General features: G+C 39.4%; 4 protein-coding genes and 1 pseudogene across 5 annotated transcripts; 4 read left to right on the top strand and 1 right to left on the bottom strand.

The window, feature by feature from the left end:
- The first annotated feature begins 262 nt into the window (after positions 1-262).
- Positions 263-27,087, top strand: LOC109643175 (zinc finger protein 583-like). Of its 2 annotated transcripts, XM_069515295.1 has the most exons (6): positions 263-564; positions 1,301-1,540; positions 9,304-9,543; positions 22,524-22,763; positions 23,618-23,857; positions 25,539-27,087. In XM_069515295.1, exons 1-6 carry the CDS (start codon positions 393-395, stop codon positions 26,549-26,551), a joined length of 2,145 nt encoding a protein of 714 aa, XP_069371396.1. In that variant the 5' UTR covers positions 263-392; the 3' UTR covers positions 26,552-27,087. The 2 variants fall into 2 exon arrangements, with proteins under 2 accessions (XP_069371396.1, XP_069371397.1); XM_069515296.1 differs by lacking the exons at positions 263-564; positions 1,301-1,540 and adding an exon at positions 8,256-8,565.
- On the top strand, positions 1,823-2,526 carry LOC138405610 (zinc finger protein 239-like). The gene has a single exon (XM_069515357.1). The coding sequence runs from the start codon at positions 1,885-1,887 to the stop codon at positions 2,377-2,379; it is 495 nt and encodes a 164-aa protein (XP_069371458.1). The 5' UTR covers positions 1,823-1,884; the 3' UTR covers positions 2,380-2,526.
- Positions 4,221-6,806, top strand: LOC138405607 (zinc finger protein ZFP2-like; annotated as a pseudogene).
- LOC138405609 (oocyte zinc finger protein XlCOF22-like) lies at positions 12,887-15,806 on the top strand. Its single transcript, XM_069515346.1, has 2 exons — positions 12,887-13,130; positions 13,514-15,806. Exons 1-2 carry the CDS (start codon positions 13,112-13,114, stop codon positions 14,863-14,865), a joined length of 1,371 nt encoding a protein of 456 aa, XP_069371447.1. The 5' UTR covers positions 12,887-13,111; the 3' UTR covers positions 14,866-15,806.
- On the bottom strand, positions 16,522-19,503 carry LOC109645508 (gastrula zinc finger protein XlCGF57.1-like). The gene is made up of 2 exons (XM_020111120.2): positions 19,289-19,503; positions 16,522-18,432 (listed from the first exon to the last, which is right to left on the bottom strand). The coding sequence occupies exons 1-2, from the start codon at positions 19,368-19,370 to the stop codon at positions 17,243-17,245; spliced, it is 1,272 nt and encodes a 423-aa protein (XP_019966679.2). The 5' UTR covers positions 19,371-19,503; the 3' UTR covers positions 16,522-17,242.
- Positions 27,088-27,891: the final 804 nt, after the last annotated feature.

The raw sequence follows: 27,891 nt of genomic DNA, 5'->3' as shown, positions 1-27,891 counted from the left end.
TCAAGTGGAGGGAGAGGAGTTCTGTCATCCATCTTTATTTACAGTCTGTGATAGCGTGATAAATAGACATGTATGATGACTGGTCTATGTCTTGTTGAATTCTCTCCCGATGATTTCACTCTGTATTATAACTAATAGAGTCTGATTGTAAACTGCAACATTGGTGTGAATCTACAGAGGCAGGTTCCCACATCTGTCGGGAGGGGGCGCTATAAACATTTGAGCTGTGAAGATGAAAAGTTGACCCTGTCTCTGTGTCGGACCTTCGCAGTGTGACACCCACCGGAAGTAAACAGACAGCGCTAGCAGCGTTAGCTCAGTGTTAGCAGTTCGCTGGAGGCGGTAGTGTGTTCGTGTCTCGGGTGAATCTTCAAGTAGTTGACGGAGCAGCGATGTCTTCGGTTCAGTATTTGAGAGAGTTGATCAGTGAGCGACTAACTGCTGCTGCTGAAGAAATATTCACAGTCTTTGAAAAAACCATCGTCCAGTACGAAGAAGAGGTGGATCGTCAGCGCAGACTGCTGGATATCGTTCTGAAACCTGAAGTGAAGCTGCACAGGATCGGTCTGTACCAGAATCCTTGATTGTCGATGTTCAACATTGTCACCAACATTAAAAACAGTGACCATTGTTTCAGCAGGTCTCATTTAAAAACCTGACGTTAGATGGAACCTGGATTTGTCCTCGTCAAACCAGGCCTCCACTAAACATGATTCCAGGAAGTTTGGAAACACACGTGCAGATTGTGTGAGACACTGATTGTGTTTGTGAAAATGCACCAAAAGAGATTTCACAGTTTTCTTCCCGTGTAGAGAACATGGAACCAGGTCGTGATATAAGGAACAATAGACTCAGATTGGTCAAGTCAGGACTAGATTATCACAGAGAAGCGAATGACTCTTCAGAACATACTTCATCTTTGTGAAACATTTATTCTGTTTTAAAATAAGGAAGCTGGTTTTCTTACATACCAAGACCACATCACACCAGGTCCTGATCAGTAACAGACTGGTTCTTGATACAGACCTGACCTAATGTGGTCTGGATGGAGAAAACACTGCATGCTACTTTATTTTGTTGCTCTCATAAATAAAATAGACTTTATAAATTTGAATGTTTGTTTCAAACAACATAAATGATTCAATGAAAATATGAAATCCTCTTACAACAACATGTGGTGCTAAAACTGGAGAAGCAGTTAGTATTGTTAACTTTCACAGTAATTTTCAGATCTGACTCTAAATTGTCTTTATTTCATAATCACGGTTGTAACCTCTGTCTTTTGTCTCTGTTCCTCCAGAGCTCCCACAGCAGCATGTCTGTAAAGAGGAGGAGGTTCTCACTGACCAGCAGCTCTGTAACCAGGAGAGGAACTCCAGTCTGGACCAAGAGGAACCAAAACCTCCTCAGACTAAAGTGGAACAAGAGGAAATGTGCACCAGTCAGGAGGGAGAGCAGCTCGTACTGAAGCAGGAGACTGAAACCTTCATGTTGACTCCTGATTATGAAGAAAGTGACGACAGAGAACCAGAACCAGTCGGTGAGCACCAGCTCCTCTCTCACAACTCTCCTGAAGCTGAGAGCCAAGATCAGCACAGAAGAAAACATGTGGATTCAGGATCAACTAGAAATGTAGAAACCAGAACACAGAAGAGTCTTCATGAAAACAGGAGTCACAGAGACAATGTTTTTAACTCTCACACATCAGAGATTAACCCTGATACTCATACAAGTGAAAATTCTTTCGAATGTGACACTTGTGGAAACACATTTGGGAACAGTAATAAATTGAAGATTCATCGGAGAACACACACAGGTGAGAAACCTTATTTATGCAAAATATGCAGGAAAAGGTTTGGACGTAGTGGTCATTTGAAAGACCACATGAGAATTCACACAGGTGAGAAGCCTTATTGTTGCCAAACATGTGGGAAAGGTTTTGTAAGTAATGGCAGTTTAAAATTCCACATGAGCAGTCACACAGGTGAGAAGCCGTATTGTTGCCAAACATGTACAAAATGTTTTGCAAGTAGTGGTCATTTGAAAGTCCACATGAGAATTCACACTGGTGAGAAGCCATTTTCTTGCCAAATATGTCAGAAAGGTTTCTCACGGGGTAGTTGTTTGAAAGTCCACATGAGAATTCACACTGGTGAGAAGCCGTATTCTTGCAAAATATGTGGGAAAGGTTTTGGACGTAGTGGTAACTTGAAAGCCCACTTGAGGAGTCACACAGGTGAGAAGCCGTATTGTTGCAAAATATGTGGGCAAAATTTTAGACATAGCAATCATTTGAATGTCCACATGAGGAGTCACACAGTTGAGAAGCCATATTCCTGCCAAACGTGTAAGAAAGGTTTGGTACATAGTGGTAATTAGTCCACACAAGGAGTCACGCAGTTGAGAGGCCATATTCTTGCCATGCATGTGGGAAACGTTTAGACGTAATGGTCACTTGAAAGCCCACATGAGGACTCACACAGTTGAGAAGCCTGGAACACGTAATAAAAGCTTCTCTTAGTTTACACACATGAAAATGCATTTAAAGATTCTTACAGGTAAAAATTTGTGTTTACAAAACGAGTGGGAGAGCTTTCAGGGTTAGTGGTGATTGACAACACACATGAGAAGAGCTCACACCTTTGAGAATTCATCACTGCAACTCTGGAGTAAAAATATATTTTGAACTGCAACATTTTGAAGTCGTATGAGGTGAGATCAAAAAGATCAGAGACTGAACCTTTAACAAACAAAAACTGTTCCTGGTTTAAATCTGGACCCGTTTCCCTTTGAAGTAGTCACCTTGTGTAACTATAGATCTTTTCCAACATTCCTGCCACGCTTGGAACGCTCCCTGGAAACCCCCAACAATCCATATCGGTTGAGCTCTACTCACCCAAACACAAATTTGGATTTTGAGTTAGATGAAGTTGTTGTTGAGATAACTGGACTTTTTTCACTGTCTAAGTTTACACATTTAAATAAATGTGTGTATACACACTTTATTTAAATGCAAACAACAGGGTTCCTATATTATTTGTATTTTACACATTTTAAAGAACAACTCGGTTTTATGTTTTTATAGAAGTTTAGTGTTTATGATGATAAATGATCTATAGGGTCATCTACTACTGTCTTTACTATAACATATATATATATATATATATATATATATATATATTATTTCAGTCTGCAGAGGTGAAACAAACTCATGTAGAATATGTTCTATACTGCTTTTTGAAATGTGCCATATAAATAAACTTTTATTTTCATAACTAAAATATTTCTTTCAATGCTGATTCTTCAGACTGATGTTCCCAATTTGATGGATTGAACAATGAGAGTAATTATGAGCATCATCAGTCTAAAGGCTCATTTCTGCTCTTTCTACTGATGAAAATAGATATGTCTATTTTAAACTATGTATTCATCACTGCCCACATACTACCATGTGTTCTGAACATTGAGACATTTCAAAAGACTGAAGTCAGTAAAAACCAGTGGTCCTCTCAGATATCTAGGGAGGAATAGCAAGATGAAGTTTGGTGAGTTTCTTACTCACAACATATCGTTTCCCAACGTTAGGAGCCGTTTGAAAGTGGCGGGTCATTGTCAGGCTGTTACTGCTCCTGATACATTTGAGTATTTTTGATTGTGGGCTTGTTTCAGAGAAACTATGATCAGAAATGTATATTTTTCTGTCTTTCGTGACAACGTTATTGCAACGTAGCCTCGTAAATAAAGGAATGTACGAGTTTCTCTTCTCTTTCTCACTGATGGAAGGTTCCTGGTGATTGGTTGAGTGTATGTTTTGGCAGCAGAGCTGATCAGCAGGATCTCAACACTGTGGCTCCACGACACGATCACTACTGCGCAGACTCTGAGTGCAAATAACGTCAAAAGTGCAAGATGGCGTCACTTGTGTCCGACATATTTTCCCACCATTTGTGTTCAAGTGGAGGGAGAGGAGTTCTGTCATCCATCTTTATTTACAGTCTGTGATAGCGTGATAAATAGACATGTATGATGACTGGTCTATGTCATGTTGAATTCTCTCCCGATGATTTCACTCTGTATTATAACTAATAGAGTCTGATTGTAAACTGCAACATTGGTGTGAATCTACAGAGGCAGGTTCCCACATCTGTCGGGAGGGGGCGCTATAAACATTTGAGCTGTGAAGATGAAAAGTTGACCCTGTCTCTGTGTCGGACCTTCGCAGTGTGACACCCACCGGAAGTAAACAGACAGCGCTAGCAGCGTTAGCAGCGTTAGCTCAGTGTTAGCAGTTCGCTGGAGGCGGTAGTGTGTTCGTGTCTCGGGTGAATCTTCAAGTAGTTGACGGAGCAGCGATGTCTTCGGTTCAGTATTTGAGAGAGTTGATCAGTGAGCGACTAACTGCTGCTGCTGAAGAAATATTCACAGTCTTTGAAAAAACCATCGTCCAGTACGAAGAAGAGGTGGATCGTCAGCGCAGACTGCTGGATATCGTTCTGAAACCTGAAGTGAAGCTGCACAGGATCGGTCTGTACCAGAATCCTTGATTGTCGATGTTCAACATTGTCACCAACATTAAAAACAGTGACCATTGTTTCAGCAGGTCTCATTTAAAAACCTGACGTTAGATGGAACCTGGATTTGTCCTCGTCAAACCAGGCCTCCACTAAACATGATTCCAGGAAGTTTGGAAACACACGTGCAGATTGTGTGAGACACTGATTGTGTTTGTGAAAATGCACCAAAAGAGATTTCACAGTTTTCTTCCCGTGTAGAGAACATGGAACCAGGTCGTGATATAAGGAACAATAGACTCAGATTGGTCAAGTCAGGACTAGATTATCACAGAGAAGAGAATGACTCTTCAGAACATACTTCATCTTTGTGAAACATTTATTCTGTTTTAAAATAAGGAAGCTGGTTTTCTTTCTTACCAAGACCACATCACACCAGGTCCTGATCAGTAACAGACTGGTTCTTGATACGGACCTGACCTAATGTGGTCTGGATGGAGAAAACACTGCATGCTACTTTATTTTGTTGCTCTCATAAATAAAATAGACTTTATAAATTTGAATGTTTGTTTCAAACAACATAAATGATTCAATGGAAATATGAAATCCTCTTACAACAACATGTGGTGCTAAAACTGGAGAAGCAGTTAGTATTGTTAACTTTCACAGTAATTTTCAGATCTGACTCTAAATTGTCTTTATTTCATAATCACAGTTGTAACCTCTGTCTTTTGTCTCTGTTCCTCCAGAGCACCCACAGCAGCATGTCTGTAAAGAGGAGGAGGTTCTCACTGACCAGCAGCTCTGTAACCAGGAGAGGAACTCCAGTCTGGACCAAGAGGAACCAAAACCTCCTCAGACTAAAGTGGAACAAGAAGAAATGTGCACCAGTCAGGAGGGAGAGCAGCTCGTACTGAAGCCGGAGACTGAAACCTTCATGTTGACTCCTGATTGTGAAGAAAGTGATGACAGAGAACCAGAACCAGTCGGTGAGCACCAGCTCCTCTCTCAAAACTCTCCTGAAGCTGAGAGCCAAGATCAGCACAGAAGAAAACATGTGGATTCAGGATCAACTAGAAATGTAGAAACCAGAGCACAGAAGAGTCATCATGAAAACAGGAGTCACAGAGACAATGTTTTTAACTCTCACACATCAGAGATTAACCCTGATACTCATACAAGTGAAGATTCTTTCAAATGTGACACTTGTGGAAACAAATTTGGGAACAGTAATAAATTGAAGATTCATCTGAGAACACACACAGGTGAGAAACCTTATTTATGCAAAATATGCAGGAAAAGGTTTGAACGTAATGATAATTTGAAAGACCACATGAGAACTCACACAGGTGAGAAGCCGTATTGTTGCCAAACGTGTACAAAATGTTTTGCAAGTCGTGTTCATTTGTTAGTGCACATGAGAATTCACACTGGTGAGAAGCCGTATTCTTGCCAAATATGTCAGAAAGGTTTCTCACAGGTTAATTGTTTGAAAGTCCACATGAGGAGTCACACAGGTGAGAAGCCATATTCTTGCAAAATATGTGGGAAAAGTTTTGTAAGTAGTGGTAATTTGAACGTCCACATGAGAATTCACACTCGTGAGAAGCCTTATTGTTGCCAAACATGTGGGAAAGGTTTTGTAAGTAATGGTACTTTGAAAATCCACATGAGAATTCACACTCGTGAGAGGCCTTATTGTTGCCAAACATGTGGGAAAGGTTTTGTAAGTAGTGGTCATTTGTTAGTCCACATGAGAATTCACACTGGTGAGAAGCCATTTTCTTGCAAAATATGCGGTAAAAGTTTTGGACGTAATTGTCACTTGAAACTCCACATGAGAACTCACACAGGTGAGAAGCCATATTGTTGCCAAACATGTACAAAATGTTTTGCAAGTAGTGATAATTTGAAAGTCCACATGAGAATTCACACTGGTGAGAAGCCGTATTGTTGCCAAATATGTCAGAAAGGTTTCTCACAGAGTAATTGTTTGAAAGTCCACATGAGAACTCACACAGGTGAGAAGCCTGCATCACGTAATAAAAGCTTCTCTTAGTTTACACACATGAAAATGCATTTAAAGATTCTTACAGGTAAAAATTTGTCTTTACCAAACGAGTGGGAGAGCTTTCAGGGTTAGTGGTGATTGACAACACACATGAGAAGAGCTCACACCTTTGAGAATTCATCACTGCAACTCTGGAGTAAAAATATATTTTGAACTGCAACATTTTGAAGTCATATGAGGTGAGATCAAAAAGATCAGAGACTGAACCTTTAACAAACAAAAACTGTTCCTGGTTTAAATCTGGACCCGTTTCCCTTTGAAGTAGTCACCTTGTGTAACTATAGATCTTTTCCAACATTCCTGCCACGCTTGGAACGCTCCCTGGAAACCCCCAACAATCCATATCGGTTGAGCTCTACTCACCCAAACACAAATTTGGATTTTGAGTTAGATGAAGTTGTTGTTGAGATAACTGGACTTTTTTCACTGTCTAAGTTTACACATTTAAATAAATGTGTGTATACACACTTTATTTAAATGCAAACAACAGGGTTCCTATATTATTTGTATTTTACACATTTTAAAGAACAACTCAGTTTTATGTGTTTATATAAGTTTAGTGTTGATGATGATAAATGATCTATAGGGTCATCTACTACAGTCTTTACTATAACATGTCCTTTATTTTATAATGTCTGTATATATATATTATTTCAGTCTGCAGAGGTGAAACAAACTCATGTAGAATATGTTCTATACTGCTTTTTGAAATGTGCCATGTAAATAAACTTTTGTTTTCATAACTAAAATATTTCTTTCAATGCTGATTCTTCAGACTGATGTTCCCAATTTGATGGATTGAACAATGAGAGTAATTATGAGCATCATCAGTCTAAAGGCTCATTTCTGCTCTTTCTACTGATGAAAATAGAAATGTCTATTTTAAACTATGTATTCATCACTGCCCACATACTACCATGTGTTCTGAACATTGAGACATTTCAAAAGACTGAAGTCAGTAAAAACCAGTGGTCCTCTCAGATATCTAGGGAGGAATAGCAAGATGAAGTTTGGTGAGTTTCTTACTCACAACATATCGTTTCCCAACGTTAGGAGCCGTTTGAAAGTGGCGGGTCATTGTCAGGCTGTTACTGCTCCTGATACATTTGAGTATTTTTGATTGTGGGCTTGTTTCAGAGAAACTATGATCAGAAATATATATTTTTCTGTCTTTCGTGACAACGTTATTGCAACGTAGCCTCGTAAATAAAGGAATGTACGAGTTTCTCTTCTCTTTCTCACTGATGGAAGGTTCCTGGTGATTGGTTGAGTGTATGTTTTGGCAGCAGAGCTGATCAGCAGGATCTCAACACTGTGGCTCCACGACACGATCACTACTGCGCAGACTCTGAGTGCAAATAACGTCAAAAGTGCAAGATGGCGTCACTTGTGTCCGACATATTTTCCCACCATTTGTGTTCAAGTGGAGGGAGAGGAGTTCTGTCATCCATCTTTATTTACAGTCTGTGATAGCGTGATAAATAGACATGTATGATGACTGGTCTATGTCTTGTTGAATTCTCTCCCGATGATTTCACTCTGTATTATAACTAATAGAGTCTGATTGTAAACTGCAACATTGGTGTGAATCTACAGAGGCAGGTTCCCACATCTGTCGGGAGGGGGCGCTATAAACATTTGAGCTGTGAAGATGAAAAGTTGACCCTGTCTCTGTGTCGGACCTTCGCAGTGTGACACCCACCGGAAGTAAACAGACAGCGCTAGCAGCGTTAGCTCAGTGTTAGCAGTTCGCTGGAGGCGGTAGTGTGTTCGTGTCTCGGGTGAATCTTCAAGTAGTTGACGGAGCAGCGATGTCTTCGGTTCAGTATTTGAGAGAGTTGATCAGTGAGCGACTAACTGCTGCTGCTGAAGAAATATTCACAGTCTTTGAAAAAACCATCGTCCAGTACGAAGAAGAGGTGGATCGTCAGCGCAGACTGCTGGATATCGTTCTGAAACCTGAAGTGAAGCTGCACAGGATCGGTCTGTACCAGAATCCTTGATTGTCGATGTTCAACATTGTCACCAACATTAAAAACAGTGACCATTGTTTCAGCAGGTCTCATTTAAAAACCTGACGTTAGATGGAACCTGGATTTGTCCTCGTCAAACCAGGCCTCCACTAAACATGATTCCAGGAAGTTTGGAAACACACGTGCAGATTGTGTGAGACACTGATTGTGTTTGTGAAAATGCATCAAAAGAGATTTCACAGTTTTCTTCCCGTGTAGAGAACATGGAACCAGGTCGTGATATAAGGAACAATAGACTCAGATTGGTCAAGTCAGGACTAGATTATCACAGAGAAGCGAATGACTCTTCAGAACATACTTCATCTTTGTGAAACATTTATTCTGTTTTAAAATAAGGAAGCTGGTTTTCTTACATACCAAGACCACATCACACCAGGTCCTGATCAGTAACAGACTGGTTCTTGATACGGACCTGACCTAATGTGGTCTGGATGGAGAAAACACTGCATGCTACTTTATTTTGTTGCTCTCATAAATAAAATAGACTTTATAAATTTGAATGTTTGTTTCAAACAACATAAATGATTCAATGGAAATATGAAATCCTCTTACAACAACATGTGGTGCTAAAACTGGAGAAGCAGTTAGTATTGTTAACTTTCACAGTAATTTTCAGATCTGACTCTAAATTGTCTTTATTTCATAATCACAGTTGTAACCTCTGTCTTGTTTCTCTCTGTTCCTCCAGAGCTCCCACAGCAGCATGTCTGTAAAGAGGAGGAGGTTCTCACTGACCAGCAGCTCTGTAACCAGGAGAGGAACTCCAGTCTGGACCAAGAGGAACCAAAACCTCCTCAGACTAAAGTGGAACAAGAGGAAATGTGCACCAGTCAGGAGGGAGAGCAGCTCGTACTGAAGCTGGAGACTGAAACCTTCGTGTTGACTCCTGATTATGAAGAAAGTGACGACAGAGAACCAGAACCAGTCGGTGAGCACCAGCTCCTCTCTCACAACTCTCCTGAAGCTGAGAGCCAAGATCAGCACAGAAGAAAACATGTGGATTCAGGATCAACTAGAAATGTAGAAACCAGAGCACAGAAGAGTCTTCATGAAAACAGGAGTCACAGAGACAATGTTTTTAACTCTCACACATCAGAGATTAACCCTGATACTCATACAAGTGAAAATTCTTTCAAATGTGACACTTGTGGAAAATTTTTTGTGTACAATTATAAATTGAAGATTCATCTGAGAACACACACAGGTGAGAAACCTTATTTATGCAAAATATGCAGGAAAAGGTTTGGACGTAGTGATGAATTGAAAGTCCACATGAGAATTCACACAGGTGAGAAGCCGTATTGTTGCCAAACATGTACAAAACGTTTTGTAAGTAGTGGTAATTTGAAAGTCCATGTGAGGTTTCACACTGGTGAGAAGCCATTTTTATGCGAAATATGTCAGAAACGGTTTGTGAAAAGTGGTGATTTGAAAGTTCATATGAGGTTTCACACTGGTGAGAGGCCCTTTTTGTGTAAAATATGTCAGAAAGGTTTTGTAATGAGTGGAGATTTGAAAGTTCATATGAGAATTCACACAGGTGAGAAGCCATATTGTTGCCAAACATGTGGGAAAAGGTTTGGACGTAGTGATGAATTGAAACTGCACATGAGAACTCACACAGGTGAGAAGCCTGCAACACGTAATAAAAGCTTCTCTTAGTTTACACACATGAAAATGCATTTAAAGATTCTTACAGGTAAAAATTTGTGTTTACAAAACGAGTAGGAGAGCTTTCAGGGTTAGTGGTGATTGACAACACACATGAGAAGAGCTCACACCTTTGAGAATTCATCACTGCAACTCTGGAGTAAAAATATATTTTGAACTGCAACATTTTGAAGTCGTATGAGGTGAGATCAAAAAGATCAGAGACTGAACCTTTAACAAACAAAAACTGTTCCTGGTTTAAATCTGGACCCGTTTCCCTTTGAAGTAGTCACCTTGTGTAACTATAGATCTTTTCCAACATTCCTGCCACGCTTGGAACGCTCCCTGGAAACCCCCAACAATCCATATCGGTTGAGCTCTACTCACCCAAACACAAATTTGGATTTTGAGTTAGATGAAGTTGTTGTTGAGATAACTGGACTTTTTTCACTGTCTAAGTTTACACATTTAAATAAATGTGTGTATACACACTTTATTTAAATGCAAACAACAGGGTTCCTATATTATTTGTATTTTACACATTTTAAAGAACAAATCGGTTTTATGTTTTATGTTTTTATATAAGTTTAGTGTTGATGATGATAAATGATCTATAGGGTCATCTACTACAGTCTTTACTATAACATGTCCTTTATTTTATATTGTCTGTATTTATATATATATATATATATATTTATTATTTCAGTCTACAGAGGTGAACTCATGTAGAATATGTTCTATACTGCTTTTTGAAATGTGCCATGTAAATAAACTTTTATTTTAATAACTAGAATATTTCTTTCAATGCTGATTCTTCAGACTGATGTTCCCAATTTGATGGATTGAACAATGAGAGTAATTGTGAGCATCATCAGTCTAAAGGCTCATTTCTGCTCTTTCTACTGATGAAAATAGATATGTCTATTTTAAAGTATGTATTCATCACTGCCCACATACTACCATGTGTTCTGAACATGGAGACAGGTACATACAAACATGGCAACAATGAAGGAGGTCTTTATAACTTACCTCTGGAAACAACATTATCCGACAATTTTACCCTAAAATTACTGATTCAAAATCATTTTGATGGACACTGACTTTTAAAAAAGAAAACGGTGCCCTTTCCCTTTGCAGTCCATGTCCTGACCACCTGTTCTTTCACTGTATTACTTTAGTGAGAAGTTACGATCTTCAAATGAAATGTAGAACTCAAGGATATTCAGTGGCTTCAATTTCATGAATCATGCTTTTGATTGTTGTTGACTGGTTTAATCAGCAATTAAATGTACTTCCAACTCCAATTGAGTGAGTTTGTACTTAATGTCCTGTTTTCTCTAAATACAAGCAGCATTTTTTACAGTTTTTAGTACACTATTATTTCAGTCCAAAATATAATAAATAAATATTAGGTCCTGTTTCAACATGTTTTTATAGCATTGAATAGCTTGAAATATTAACACTTGAACAAAATAATGACAGAAACCAATTCCAAGCGATACTGCAGATAACCACAAGGGGATCAAGGTATTCTCGCTTTACCTTGGGGAGCTTACATGTTGTCCGTCTTTATTTAGTCTATGGTTTTTGTACAACAGTAAATGACTTTGTGATCACAACTGTTTTTCCATTCAGGAGAAACATAAAAACATTTCTGTACCATACACATATGTGATCAATGTTCAGTGACGTGAAGTTTTATATGAAGTGATGTATGATCGTTTTCTTCTAATACTTTAACTTGGCCTAAAATACAACACGTACTATTTGGTTAGTTTGCTCTGAATTTCTGTTATCAAATAATCAGACTGGATTCTACTCAAATAAATTCATTCAAATCATATCTCAACATCTTAGAACAACAAATCTGATCAACAGGACATGAGAGGTTTTTCTTTTTTAATTGTAAACAGTAGAGATCTTGATCCACACTCTAGCAGCTGGTGGCGGGAATGTACCAACCCGTTGTGTGACAACCGCCAATTAACACTTAAGAAGTTTGCATAGAGTTTGAATCACTGTGTGTAGCTACAACACATTATCGTCTCGATCAGACTTTGTTAAATGACACAGAGTTTGGATTTGTGGACATCGGGACTGACAAGCAGGAGGATTGAGTCTTGTGGTGTGTAGCCTGTGGAAATATCGAATGACGGCCTGAATAGGTTCGGAACAGTAAACGTAAAGTGTTCATAGCAAACTCTGACAGGGTGTCAGGGAGGGAATCGGATAGCAACAGCATGGAGTTTAGTGAGGAAGATGAGAGGAGGGAAAATGAGTGGGAAAAGGTGGGAAGAGGAATTCAAGCCATGAGTCAAATTAATTGTCAGAGGAAGAAAAAAGGCTCTGACGAAGGTGGTTCCGAAAGCAAGGGAAGAGATTTTTAACTTCATTTGTATTTATTTATTATTCCTTTCTTTCGTCTCTTATTATTTAAGTCTCATGTCTGTTTTGTCTCTTGCTCATCGTGAATCGATAAAGCAGCGTCTGCTCATCATCTGTTGAACTGTATCTGGATCTAGTTCTTGTTATTATTGTTGTTGTGGTTTTTATTCAATAAAAGAAAAAAGAATGTTTCTCTTCCGGAAGTTGAAAGTGCACCGGAAGTAAACAAAGGCAGCAGCGCTAGCAGCGTTAGCTCAGTGTTAGCAGTTCGCTGGAAGACGGTAGTGTGTTCGTGTCTCGGGTAAATCCTCGAGTGGTTGACGGAGCAGCGATGTCTTCGGTTCAGTATTTGAGCGACTAACTGCTGCTGCTGAAGAAATATTCACAGTCTTTGAAAAACCCAGCACGAAGAAGAGGTGGATCGTCGGCGCAGACTGCTGGACATCGTTCTGAACCCGGACATGAGGCCGCACATGATCGGTCTGTACAACCACAATGTGAACGTCCCACTTGATTCTCTGTGTGTTCTCCACTCGGACATGACAACAGACCGTCAAACCTCATGAGACCAGGTCCCAATAAAAAAACCTTGTGTGTGTCAGATGAATTGTGTGATGAATTGAATCAGTTTGTGTTCCACTGCTTTTTGTTCTGTACTAAATTAGTGTATGAATGTGAACATCAAGACATTTTTAAGATGAATTCCTCTTTATTGTTGCTCTCATAACATCGACCAAAGGTTTCAAAAGGCTCCACTCTCCCTATTCTAAGTCACTGAACCATCAACGTCATTTTAAAGTTGCTATTTTAAGGTAAAAAGTTGGTTGGTCTTACTTATCTCTTGTGTCTCTCTGTTCCTCCAGAGCTCCCACAGCAGCATGTCTGTAAAGAGGAGGAGGTTCTCACTGACCAGCCGCTCTGTAACCAGGAGATGAACTCCAGTTTGTATCAAGAGGACCCAGAGCCACAACAGATTAAAGAGGAACAGGAGGAAATCTGGATCAGTCAGGAGGGAGAGCAGCTCGAAGTGAAGCAGGAGACTGAAACCTTCATGTTGACTCCTGATTATGAAGAAAGTGACGACAGAGAACCAGAACCAGACAGTGAGCACCAGCTCCTCTGTCACAACTCTCCTGTAGCTGAGAGCCAAGATCAGCACAGAAGAAAACACGTGGATTCAGGATCAACTAGAAATCCAGAATCAAAGCCTTGGGATAGTATTTATGAAAACAGGAGTCACAGAGACAATGTTTACAACTCGCCCATATCAGAGATTAACTCTAATACTCTAACAAAGTCTTTCAAATGTGACACTTGTGGAAAAGCTTTTGTGTATGAGAGTCACTTAAAAATACATCTGAGAATCCACACAGGTGAGAAGCCATTTTTATGTAAAATATGTGGAAGGACATTCAGTACCATGTCCACTTTAAAAAGGCATATGACAACTCACACAGGTGAAAAGCCATATTCTTGCAAAATATGTCACAAAAGTTTTGTACGGAGTGGCGTCTTAAAAGTCCATATGAGGAGTCACACAGGAGAGAAGCCGTATATTTGCAAAACATGTCAAAAATGCTTTGTAAGTAGTAGTGATCTGAAAGTCCACATGAGAACTCACACGGGAGAGAAGCCTTATATTTGTAAAATATGTCGCAAATGTTTTGTACGTAGTGGCAACTTAAAAGTCCACATGAGAACTCATACAGGTGAGAAGCCATTTTCTTGCGAAAACTGTGGGAAAAGCTTTAATCACATCTCAGCATTGAGGGAGCATAGGAGATTACACACAGGTGAAAAGCCGTATTCTTGCAAAGTATGTCAGAAATGTTTTGTTCGTATTTGTGATTTGAAAATCCACATGAGAACTCACACAGGTGAGAAGCCGTATTCTTGTAAAATATGTCGGAAAAGATTTGTGAGTAGTAGTGATTTGAAAGTCCACATGAGGCGTCACACTGGTGAGAAGCCATATTCATGCAACACCTGTGGGAAAACATTTATAGTGAAGTCAGGTTTAAAAGGTCATATGAGCCTGCACACAGGTGAAAAGTTGCATTCTTGTGAAATATGTGAGAAATGTTTTGTAAGTAGTAGTGGTTTGAAAGTCCACATGAAAATTCACACAGGTGAGAAGCCGTTCTCCTGCAACACCTGTGGGAAAAGATTCTGTCGTTCGTCAGACATGAAAAGGCATCTAAAAATTCATACTTAAAAATCATAGATCTTTCATGCTTATTGATTAATTGATGATGCACATGACATCACACTGGGGAGAATTCGTATCACTGCACCATCTTGAGGAAAAGATACTTTGAAGTGACACATTTGGAAGTCATATGACCTGAGATCAAAAATCTCAGAGATCTTTAACAGGTCAGAACTGTTCCTGATTTAAATTTGGTCATGGTCTCCTTCAACACAATAACTTTGTCCAGACACAGACGGTTCCCAGTGTTCCTACTTAGAACTCCCAATCTTTAAGCACAACATGCACCATAAGCAATTCACAAGGCTGGGGCTGGGAGCCAAATCTGTCGAGCAGGGTTCATTCTGCCAATACGATTTGTTTGAATCCACTTTGAATGAGAACATCGTGATGGAGCATGCAGTTGTGCCACATTCCAGGTGTTTGTGCCTTATGTTTCCTTCAATGAATAAGAATAGTTCACATTTGCAATGATTGATTCATGTTGCACAAGCCTGCGAATGTTAAAGAATAATACGAGCATGCTCTTGGTTTTGTCCCTGACTGTAAAAATCAGGCTCAAATTTGTTGTTTCTTTTTTTCTGTTTGTATTAATTTATTATTCATAAGTGTTTACAACAATAATCATTTAAAATTTGTATCAATATCTCCCAAATCTTGGAACAAATAAAAATATAAATGATGTTTTAAATGCTCTCCTGTTTCATATCAGGAACATGGCTGGTTTCTCTGATGTGTCTCTGGTGTGGATTAACTGTGGTTCTGTTGGGTCATCATTCCAACTACAGTCTTTTCTTTCTATTGTTCTATGATCTGGTCTATCTTTTGTATTTTTTGATCACATCAAGTTCACACATTTTTTAAATTCAAATGTGAAACACAAGTTGTAAATGTAGATTTTTTTGAGATGCGCTCTATAAATAAACTTACTTGCTTTTGTGACAACATTTTGACAGCAAGTATATTATTATTGCTTTCAATGCTAGTTCTTCAGATTGATCACAAACCTGTGGACTGAATCATTGGAGGAAGTCTGAGCATCATCGGTTTAAGTGGTAGCAATGTATCTGCAATTAATTCTTTCATCTCTTATCATTGGTTTTACTGCAAAATAATTGATTGCTTAATAACTTACAAAGTCATCAATGAAATTCAGCTGGAGAGAAAATAAAATTTTCACAAATTGGTCTGTCTGTTGGTTGGTTTGTCGGCTGGATTATGCAGAAACTGCTGAACATATGTCCACAAAACGTGTTGGGGGGGATTGGACATGGGCCAAGAAAACCTATGTGTGTGTGTGTGACCTCTTCAGCCTCTATCTGTTCCCTACCAGGCTCTCAGCTGAATCTGCACCTCAACCCTTCCCTCAACACCCTATACACCAGTTAATTATACATTGTTGTGCTGTAGTCCTTGCAAAATAATAATAATCAAAATTATTTGATGCTGTTATTTTACTGTGAGTTGTTGCATGATTTTGCTTTAGAGGTGGTTTTTAAAGACCTTCATCATTGCCATGTTTGGAATCGTCTGAAATTCTTGGCTCCGAGTTTCCGTTACAGTGGATGTTCCCATGCAAACATTCAGGACGCATGGTTATGAGCAGTGATGGTTACATAGTGAAGTAATAGTAAAGACTGCATAGATACGCCATTAGACTGATGGTGCTCATAATTACCCTCTTTATTCAATCCATCAATTTGTGAACATCAGTTTGATGAACCATCATTGAGAGAGATATTCTGACAAAATTCAACTTTATTCATATGGTATATTTCATATAGGCCACAAAGAACATCTACAACTTAAATGTTTTACATTAGAAGCCTGAAATGATCAAAATTGGATAAATTTGATGTTGTCAAAAAATACACTAACTGACAGGATGAACCCACAGTACCACATAATTTACCATCTTCAATATCTCAAATGTATAAATGTATCATCTTCAATATCACAGACTTTATACATTAATTAACATCTTCAATATCACAAACTTTATATGACGTCATATAATTGAGATTGGGAAATAGTAAAATAAAAATCATTCAAGAAATCCACCTGTACCAGGTGAGCTATACCCGCCCTTCAAGAAATATACATTTGATAGAAATATCTTTCCAAGAATTTTAATTTTGGGGGGTTCTAGGGAGCATTTCAAAGTGTTTTGTTGCAAAAAGTGATTACTTCAAAGGGAATGGGTGCAAATTTAAATCAAACAGTTTTGGCTCGTTAAAGGTCGAGTCTCTGATCTTTGTGATCTCCTCTAATATTATCGATATGTGTCACTTCAAAATATCTTTACCCCAAGGTGTTGCCGTGTGAACTGTGGACCATCAAATCACAAAGACAGAAAACTCTCTCACATGTAAATACACAACTTTTAATCTGTATGAACTCTTAAATGCTTTTTCATGTCTGACAACTGATAGAATCTTTTCCCACAAGTGTTGCAGGAGTACGGCTTCTCACCTGTGTGAGATCTCATGTGGACTTTCAAGATGCTACTACGTGCATAACTCTTTCCACATGTTTCACAAGAAAACGGCTTCTCTCCTGTGTGTACGCTCATATGTTTTTTCAAACCTGACTTCTCACGAAATCTTTTCCCGCATGTGCTGCAGGGGAACGGCTTCTCACCTGTGTGAGTTCTGATGTGGACCTTCAAATCATTAGCGCATACAAAACCTTTCCCACATGTTTCACAAGAGAATGGCTGCTCACCTGTGTGCATGCTTATGTGTTTTTTCAAACCTGACTTCTCTCTAAATGTTTTCCCACAGAAGCTGCAGGAGTACGGCTTGTCACCTGTGTGAGTTCTCATGTGTACTTTCAAAACGCCTTTACTTACAAAACATTTCCCACATGTTTCACAAGAGAACGGCTTTTCACCTGTGTGCACACTCATATGTTTATTCAATGCTGAAATGTCACTGAAACTCTTCCCACAACTTTCGCAAGAATATGGCCTCTCACCTGTGTGACTCCTCATGTGTACTTTCAAGACGCCACTGCGCCCAAAACATTTCCCACATATTTTGCAAGAAAATGGCTTCTCGCCTGTGTGACTTGTCATATGCCTTTTTAAACTGAACACAGTAATGTATGCTTTTCCACATATTATGCATAAATATGGTTTTTCACCTGTGTGGACTCTCAGATGTATTTTCAATTGATACTCATACACATAAGCTTTTCCACAAGTGTCACATTTGAAAGACTTTTCACCTGTGTGAGTATTAGAGTCAATCTCTGAGTCATTTATTGTTGATCCTAAATCCATAAGGTTTCTTCTGTTCTGATCTTGACTCTCAGCCACATTAGAGTTGTGAGAGAGGAGCTGGTGCTCACTGTGGTAGAGTCCCTCATAATAAGGAGTCAACATGAAGGTTTCAGTCTCCTGCTTCAGTACGAGCTGCTCTCCCTCTTGACCAATCCAGATTTCCTCTGGTTCCTCTTTAATCTGCAAAGGTTTTGGTTCCTCTTGCTCCAGACTGGAGTTCCTCTCCTGGTTACAGAGCTGCTGGTCAGTGAGAACCTCCTCCTCTTTACAGACATGCTGCTGTGGGAGCTCTGGAGGAACAGAGAGACAGAAGGCAGTGGTTACAACTGTGTTAGTAAAAAAAAAAAAAAAAAAAGAATAAAAAAGTTCTCTCCATCAAGACAACAGTAGATGAGGTTTTGCTTGAAGATCCTTACAACTATATCATAAAATGTGGATTATCAAGAACTGCACCCCAGCCAGCGTCAAATGACACATTATGCCCCTTTTCCACAAGTTGACACAGATTCTTGGGAGTCTTGATAATACAAATGTGATACGTATATGTTGGTCAAAATCCAAAGTATCATGATCCCCTTCTCAACCCTGTTCTCAAAGGCCTGTCTGTAGGCATGTTCCTTCCCTCTCTCCTGTTGGAAGGGGTGGTGTTGATGGGTGGTGTGTGTGCACCAGTAAATCCGGCAGCAGGATACTGTTATCACCATTATCTGTTCACGTTACAAAACAACTCAAAAACACATGTACGGATGGGAACAGCGCTTGAGGAGGAATCTCAAGATGAGTAACTTTATCGGGTGGAGAGGGACCACAGGTGCTGCTACAGAAGCTGAGAGCTGGGAACTCATCATGTGAACTCACACAGGAAAAGAAATATCGACACAGTTTGTGCTGATTCCTGCCTCCAGAGACATTTGGATTCAATGAGTCAATCAGAAGTAAATGTAGCTTATTGTGTGTCTGTCTGTAAAGTGCACACCATGACTGACACCTGCTTCAGTCTGAAAGTTTCCGCTACAGAGAAGGAGAAACTCAGGGTGAAAACAACTCGCTGTGTCTCCACTGAAGCTGAAACAGGCCCCGGGTCGACTGTTCTCTGTCTGCACAAACCGCAGAGCTCACTAGAAGCCACATTGTGGTTATACAGACCGATTCTATGAAGCTTGATCTCAGCTCTCATGAAGATACCCAGAAGTCTGCGCTGACGATCGTCCTCTTCCTCCGAAGACATCGCTGCTTCGTGGACAACTTGAACGTAAACCTGCGACACGACCGCGACAACGACTTCCTGCTAACTGCTAACATCCATGGAGCTAACGCTGCTTACGCTGCTGCGCTTTGTTCGTCTACTTCCGCTGTGTGTCACACTGGGAAGTTCCGACACTGAGCGACGGACTCAGCTCTATATTTCCGCCTTCAGTCACGTGTCCTACGATCCTGTGGAGTCACTCCTCATGAATATTTTTTTTTTTTATGATCTACATTTCTTTACTGTTAGCACATTTCACTCATCACTTTTTAAGTCTTACGGAAAAAAAACATTTAGTGTTTTCTTTATAAAACCACTTTATTAACAAAGCATGTATTTCTACAAGTATGACAGATATGTGCTCAACACAGAAAATATTCAGCTGAATAATAAATACAACATTTTGTCAAAACAGGAGATAAAACATGTATAAAGAGGAGGAAACCGTTACTTATTGCTGATTGACATTGTACTTCTAAATCTGAGCTGGTTCATTAACGTTTTGGCTATAACTTGGTGGTTGTTCATTCTGCAAATTTACAGGACATTGAGTTTATAATGAAGTCAGTGATATAATTCTCATCTTTAAAATATGTAATAAAATGTTTACAGTCAAGTGTTAAATTAAAAATTAAATGAAAGCTCTCCCACTCGTTTTGTAAACACTACTTTTTACCTGTATAAATCTTTAAATGCATTTTCATGTGTGTAAACTAAGAAAAGCTTTTATCACCTGTTGCCGGCTTCTCACCAGTGTGAATGCTCATGTGGACTTTTAATTTACAATTGTCTACATAACTTTTCTGACAGACTTTACAAGAAAAAGGCTTCTCGCCTGTGTGCGTTTTTGTGTCGACTTTCAAGTAACAACTACGTCCAAAACTTTTCACACATGTTTGGCAAGAATATGGCTTCTCACCTGCGTGACATCTCATGTGGACATTCAAATGACCAGTATGTCTTAAACTTTTCACACAAATGTTGCAACAATATGGTTTCTCTCCAGTGTTGACTCAGATGCTTTTCCACAAGTGTCACATTTGAAAATGTTTTCACTTGTGTGAGTATCCGAGTTAATCTCTGATATGGGAGAGTTAAAAACATTGTCTCTGTGACTCCTGTTTTCATGAAGAGTCTTCTGTGGGTTTGATTCCTCATTACTAGTTGATACTGAATCCATATGTTTTTCTTCTGTGCTGATGTCAACATGAAGGTTTCAGTCTCCTTCTTTAGTACGAGCTGCTCTCCCTCCTGACTGATGCACATTTCCTCTTGCTCCTCTTTAATCTGCAGAGGTTTCTGGTCAGTGAGAACCTCCTCTCTACAGACATGCTGCTGTGGGAGCTCTGGAGGAACACAGAGACACAAAACAGAGACTACAACCATGAAGTTTGCAAAAAGAGAGGACATTTTCCATTAAGACTGAGGCAACTCGCTGTGTCTCCACTGAAACTGAAACAGGCCCCGGGCTGTCTTCTGTCTTCTCTGTCTGGGGAAACCGCAGAGCTCACTAGAAGCCACATTGTGGTTATACAGACCGATTCTATGAAGCTTGATTTCCGCTCTCATGAAGATACCCAGAAGTCTGTGCTGACGATCGTCCTCTTTCTCCGAAGACATCGCTGCTTCGTGGACAACTTGAACGTAAACCTGCGACACGACCGCAACAACGACTTAAAAGGACGTTGTTCTTCAGGACCTTCGCAGTGTGACACCCACCGGAAGTAAACAGACGGCGCTAGCAGCGTTAGCTCAGTGTTAGCAGTTCGCCGGAAGGCGGTAGTGTGTTCGTGTCTCGGGTGAATCTTCAAGTAGTTGACGGAGCAGCGATGTCTTCGGTTCAGTATTTGAGAGAGTTGATCAGTGAGCGACTAACTGCTGCTGCTGAAGAAATATTCACAGTCTTTGAAAAAACCATCGTCCAGTACGAAGAAGAGGTGGATCGTCAGCGCAGACTGCTGGATATCGTTCTGAAACCTGAAGTGAAGCTGCACAGGATCGGTCTGTACCAGAATCCTTGATTGTCGATGTTCAACATTGTCACCAACATTAAAAACAGTGACCATTGTTTCAGCAGGTCTCATTTAAAAACCTGACGTTAGATGGAACCTGGATTTGTCCTCGTCAAACCAGGCCTCCACTAAACATGATTCCAGGAAGTTTGGAAACACACGTGCAGATTGTGTGAGACACTGATTGTGTTTGTGAAAATGCATCAAAAGAGATTTCACAGTTTTCTTCCCGTGTAGAGAACATGGAACCAGGTCGTGATATAAGGAACAATAGACTCAGATTGGTCAAGTCAGGACTAGATTATCACAGAGAAGAGAATGACTCTTCAGAACATACTTCATCTTTGTGAAACATTTATTCTGTTTTAAAATAAGGAAGCTGGTTTTCTTACATACCAAGACCACATCACACCAGGTCCTGATCAGTAACACACTGGTTCTTTATACGGACCTGACCTAATGTGGTCTGATTGAAAGTTATTGTTAAGACAACACGTGGGGCTAAAACTGGAGAAGCAGTTAGTTTTGTTACTTAACTTTCACAGTGATTTTAGGATAACCACGGTTTGATTAACCGTAAGAATTGTAGAAACTACGATATCTGTCTCCGTCCTGTCTCTCGTGAGTTCGAACCACAGACACGAAGAGGGAACTGACTGAAAAGCTAATTTCCAAAAGTTCTGGTCTAATACGGTCTTGAAGAATGAGGCTTGAACCAGGACACGTTTAGTTTTTCTAACTAGTCAATACATCGCTCCCATAACAGAAGAACTTGCGTTGCTGTCCCTTCAAAATAAAAGTCCCACATAGATACACAGCTTATGACAGGAAACACAAATTTAGTGACCAACCTTCCACAATAAGGCCACTAAATAAAATCGCTTACATAAATTACTTTAAATAGATAAACGTTTCACTCTAAAACTAACTGGATAAAGTTAATGATAATAATACATATTTTATTATTAGCTATCTATTGGCTACATATTGCTTGTTGTGAGTCTTTTTTCTTCTATAGCAAACTGTGAAGCTGTGATATTTCCTCGGACAATCGTGGCACCAAAGTTTCATATCGTGACATCCCTAGTTGTAACCTCTGTCTTGTTTCTCTCTGTTCCTCCAGAGCTCCCACAGCAGCATGTCTGTAAAGAGGAGGAGGTTCTCACTGACCAGCAGCTCTGTAACCAGGAGAGGAACTCCAGTCTGGACCAAGAGGAACCAAAACCCCCTCAGACTAAAGTGGAACAAGAGGAAATGTGCACCAGTCAGGAGGGAGAGCAGCTCGTACTGAAGCAGGAGACTGAAACCTTCATGTTGACTCCTGATTATGAAGAAAGTGAAGACAGAGAACCAGAACCAGTCGGTGAGCACCAGCTCCTCTCTCAAAACTCTTCAGGATCAACTAGAAATGTAGAAACCAGAGCACAGAAGAGTCATCATGAAAACAGGAGTCACAGAGACAATGTTTTTAATTCCCTTATATCACAGATTAACTCTAATACCCACACAAGTGAAAATTGTTGAGGTGAGAAACCATATTATTATTAAACCATATTATGCAAAACATGTAAGAAAAGTTTTGGAAGTAGTACTTATTTGAAAGTCCACATGAGAATTCATACAGGTGAGAAGCCGTATTCACGCCAAATATGAGGTAGAAGGTTTTGGACGTGGTGGGATCTTGAAAGTCCACATGATGAATAACATATGAGAAGCCATATCACATTTTTATTTTAATAACTAGAATATTGTGAATAATTAATTCAACACAATATCCTCCGTACCTGTTTCACAGTTATAGCAATCTTTTGTTGCTGTTGATAAAATAGTTTTTAGAAGGATTTTATTGTTATTGAAGGACAGGAAGATGCACAGCTTCATATAGTAGAGTCCTCACACTCATATTCAATACAGGTGTAGAGTCCAAATTTTAGAAGTGTAGTGTTGTTTAAACCTGGTCTGAGTGGAAATAAAGCAGTGAAATTGTCCTTTGTGTTTCTACATATAGAATAAAATGCCATAAGTTTGAAAAAGTTCCTTAAAAGCCTTCTGGAGTTCAGTTTGAATTTGACTTATTTTGTTGCTTTTATAAATAAAATAGGCTTCATAAATTTGAGAGTAGGTTTCAAACAACACAAATGATTAAATGAAAAAGTCTTTCCCCTACACAACAATATGTGGTGCTAAAATGTCTTTCTTGTGTCTCTGTTCCTCCAGAGCTCCCACAGCAGCATGTCTGTAAAGAGGAGGAGGTTTTCACTGACCAGCAGCTCTGTAACCAGGAGAGGAACTCCAGTCTGGACCAAGAGGACCAGAAACCTCCACAGACTAAAGTGGAACAAGAGGAAATGTGCACCAGTCAGGAGGGAGAGCAGCTCGTACTGAAGCAGGAGACTGAAACCTTCATGTTGACTCCTGATTGTGAAGAAAGTGACGACAGAGAACCAGAACCAGTCGGTGAGCACCAGCTCCTCTCTCAAAACTCTCCTGTAGCTGAGAGCCAAGATCAGCACAGAAGAAAACATGTGGATTCAGGATCAACTAGAAATGAAGAAACCAGAGCCCAGAAGAGTCTTCATGAAAACAGGAGTCACGATTACAGTGATAACTCTCCTAAATCAAAGATCCAGTCTTGTACTAACACAAAGGAAAGGTCTTTTAAATGTGACACTTGTGGAAAATCTTATGGTCGTAAGAATCGCTTGAAGGATCATATTAAGAGCCACACTAGTGAGAAACCTTTCTGTCAAACATGCAAGAAAAGTTTTGCAAATAGTAGAAATTTGAAAATCCACATGAGAACTCACACTGGTGAGAGGCCATATTCTTGCCACCTGTGTGAAAAACGTTGGGTAACTAAAGGTGATTTGAAGGTTCACATAAGGTTTCACACGGGTGAGAGGCCGTATTCTTGCAAAGTATGTCAGAAAAGTTTTGTAATGAGTGGCGATCTGAGAGTTCACACCAGAACTCACACGGGTGAGAAGCCGTATTCTTGCAAAGTATGTCAGAAATGTTTTGTTAGTAGTGGTAATCTGAAAGTCCATATGAGGAGTCACACAGATAAGCCATTTCCTTGCAAAGTATGTGACAAAGATTTGTTAAACAGAGGAGAGTTGAAAAAGCACATGAAAACTCACAGTTGAGAAGCCATATTCTTGCCAAACGGGAGAAAAGATTTGGAAGTAAGGGATCTTGAAAGTCCACATGATGAATAACATATGAGAAGCCATACTCCTGCAATATCTGTGGGAGACCATTCACTCAGTCGACAGACAAGCAAAGACTTCAGAGTTCGTACACAATAGAACTTGTATATTAACGTAACACATGAGACAGTTTTCAGGGTTAGTGGTTAACGTTCGACAAGAGAAGAGTTCACACTGGTTGAATTCCTATCATCACAGCAACCCCTCAGGGTAAACATATTCATATCTGACACATTTGGAAAATCATACAAGATGAATTTGTCTTTTAATTTTATGTTTGTTGTTTTCAGTGAAACAAACTCATGTACAATATGTTCTATGCTGCTTTATGAAATGTACCACATAAAAACATTTTTATTTTAATAACTAGAATATTGTCAACAATTAATTCAACACAGTATCCTCGGTACCTGTTTCACAGTTATAGCACTCTTGTGTTGCTGTTGACTAATCATTAAAATAGTTTTTACAAGGATTTTATTGTTATTGAAGGACAGGAAGATGCACAGCTTCATATAGTAGAGTCCTCACACTCATATTCAATACAGGTGTAGAGTCCACATTGTAGAAGTGTAGTGTTGTTTAAACCTGGTCTGAGTGGAAATAAAGCAGTGAAATTGTCCTTTGTGTTTCTACATATAGAATAAAATTCCGTAACTTTGAAAAAAGTTCCTTAAAAGCCTTCTGGAGTCCAGTTCTTGATCGTTCAGGTTTGATGAGTATAGATGTAGTGTTTTTTAAGCCAGATCTGTTGTGTGAATGTACAAAACCCATTGAATTTGACTTATTTTGTTGCTGTTATAAATAAAATAGGCTTCATAAATTTGAGAGTAGGTTTCAAACAACACAAATGATTAAATGAAAAAGTCTTTCCCCTACACAACAATATGTGGTGCTAAAATGTCTTTCTTGTGTCTCTGTTCCTCCAGAGCTCCCACAGCAGCATGTCTGTAAAGAGGAGGAGGTTTTCACTGACCAGCCGCTCTGTAACCAGGAGAGGAACTCCAGTCTGGACCAAGAGGAACCAAAACCTCCTCAGACTAAAGTGGAACAAGAGGAAATGTGCACCAGTCAGGAGGGAGAGCAGCTCGTACTGAAGCAGGAGACTGAAACCTTCATGTTGACTCCTAATTGTGAAGAAAGTGACGACAGAGAACCAGAACCAGTCGGTGAGCACCAGCTCCTCTCTCAAAACTCTCCTGTAGCTGAGAGCCAAGATCAGCACAGAAGAAAACATGTGGATTCAGGATCAACTAGAAATGAAGAAACCAGAGCACAGAAGAGTCTTCATGAAAACAGGAGTCACGATTACAGTGATAACTCTCCTAAATCAAAGATCCAGTCTTGTACTAACACAAAGGAAAGGTCTTTCAAATGTGACACTTGTGGAAAATCTTATGGTCGTAAGAATCGCTTGAAGGATCATATTAAGAGCCACACTAGTGAGAAACCTTTCTGTCAAACATGCAAGAAAAGTTTTGTAAATACTAGAAATTTGAAAGTCCACATGAGAACTCACACTGGTGAGAGGCCATATTCTTGCCACCTGTGTGAAAAACGTTGGGTAACTAAAGGTGATTTGAAGGTTCACATAAGGTTTCACACGGGTGAGAGGCCGTATTCTTGCAAAGTATGTCAGAGAAGTTTTGTAACTAGTAGTGATCTGAAAGTTCACACCAGAATTCACACGGGTGAGAGGCCGTATTCTTGCAAAGTATGTCAGAAAAGTTTTGTAATGAGTGGCGATCTGAAAGTTCACACCAGAACTCACACGGGTGAGAAGCCGTATTCTTGCCAAACATGTGTGAGACGTTTTGTTAGTAATGGTCATCTGAAAATCCATATGAGGAGTCACACAGATAAGCCATTTCCTTGCAAAGTATGTGACAAAGGTTTTTTAAACAGAAGAGAGTTGAAAAAGCACATGAAAACTCACAGTTGAGAAGCCATATTCTTGCCAAACGTGAGAAAAGATTTGGAAGTAAGGGATCTTGAAAGTCCACATGATGAATAACATATGAGAAGCCATACTCCTGCAATATCTGTGGGAGACCATTCACTCAGTCGACAGACAAGCAAAGACTTTCAGAGTTCGTACACAATAGAACTTGTATATTAACGTAACACATGAGACAGTTTTCAGGGTTAGTGGTTAATGTTCGACAAGAGAAGAGTTCTCACTGGTTGAATTCCTATCATCACAGCAACCCCTCAGGGTAAACATATTCATATCTGACACATTTGGAAAATCATACAAGATGAATTTGTCTTTTAATTTTATGTTTGTTGTTTTCAGTGAAACAAACTCATGTACAATATGTTCTATGCTGCTTTATGAAATGTGCCATAGAAATAAATTTTTATTTTAATAACTAGAATATTGTCAACAATTAATTCAACACAGTATCCTCCGTACCTGTTTCACAGTTATAGCACTCTTGTGTTGCTGTTGACTAATCATTAAAATAGTTTTTACAAGGATTTTAGTGTTATTGAAGGACAGGAAGATGCACAGCTTCATATAGTAGAGTCCTCACACTCATATTCAATACAGGTGTAGAGTCCACATTTTATTATGTAATAACCAGAATATTTCTTTCAATGCTGATTCTTCAGACTGATGTTCCCAATTTGATAATTGATTATTAGGGGATGCCCAAAGGTGAGAAACTGTATCCCCAAAAAATTTCTGGTAAATTGTTTTGCACAAAGTTGAACGTTGAAAGTTCACATGAGAACTCATACAGGTAAGAAACCATATTCTTGCACTAAATGTGGGAAAAGATTCCGTCATCTAACGCACATGAAAACGCATTTAAGAGGACATCCAATGTAAAAGAGTCAAAAGTTGTTTTCATTCCTCTGTATGCTGGCACTACGATGACCTGACCAGGGTGCACCGCACATCTCGCCCAGTGTCAGCCTGGAAATTGACTTCAGCTAAGGATTAGTTGTAAGAGCAATGAGACTTGATATAATTAAGGTACATTAATGGGTCAGTTCTTAAAAGAGAGGTCCTGTGCACAGAAAGTAGAGAAGCTTAGAAAGCATGGTGCCTTCTGAGGCCATAATTATAAAGAAAATATGGTGGTTGAGTAACTGGAGATGTTTTGATGCTGAGATGATTTTAATTTATTTTTCAATTATTTTAAAGGAAATGTTTTAGTGGGTTCACCACAATGACAACTTGTGTCTATTTCTCACCACCGAGCGGCAGCAGAGATCCTCCCCTCGGAGTAAACGCACCCTTCACCATATGGCCAAAATTATGCAGACACCCAA

This window comes from Paralichthys olivaceus, chromosome 19 (genome assembly GCF_024713975.1).
Source record: "Paralichthys olivaceus isolate ysfri-2021 chromosome 19, ASM2471397v2, whole genome shotgun sequence".
NCBI lineage: Eukaryota > Metazoa > Chordata > Actinopteri > Pleuronectiformes > Paralichthyidae > Paralichthys > Paralichthys olivaceus.
The sequence above is the reverse complement of the archived record's forward strand: the minus strand, read 5'-3'. Positions and strand labels throughout refer to the sequence as shown.

Excerpts from the sequence above, each read along its gene's own strand:
- LOC109645508 (XM_020111120.2), bottom strand. The coding sequence starts at position 19,370 with ATGTCTTCGGAGGAAGAGGACGATCGTCAGCGCAGACTTCTGGGTATC. Across the intron at positions 18,433-19,288 it reads GATCAAGCTTCATAGAATCG|AGCTCCCACAGCAGCATGTC; the intron begins GTCTGTATAACC and ends CTGTTCCTCCAG.
- LOC109643175 (XM_069515295.1), top strand. The coding sequence starts at position 393 with ATGTCTTCGGTTCAGTATTTGAGAGAGTTGATCAGTGAGCGACTAACT. Across the intron at positions 565-1,300 it reads AGTGAAGCTGCACAGGATCG|AGCTCCCACAGCAGCATGTC; the intron begins GTCTGTACCAGA and ends CTGTTCCTCCAG. Across the intron at positions 23,858-25,538 it reads CAGAGAACCAGAACCAGTCG|AGCTCCCACAGCAGCATGTC; the intron begins GTGAGCACCAGC and ends CTGTTCCTCCAG.
- LOC138405610 (XM_069515357.1), top strand. The coding sequence starts at position 1,885 with ATGAGAATTCACACAGGTGAGAAGCCTTATTGTTGCCAAACATGTGGG.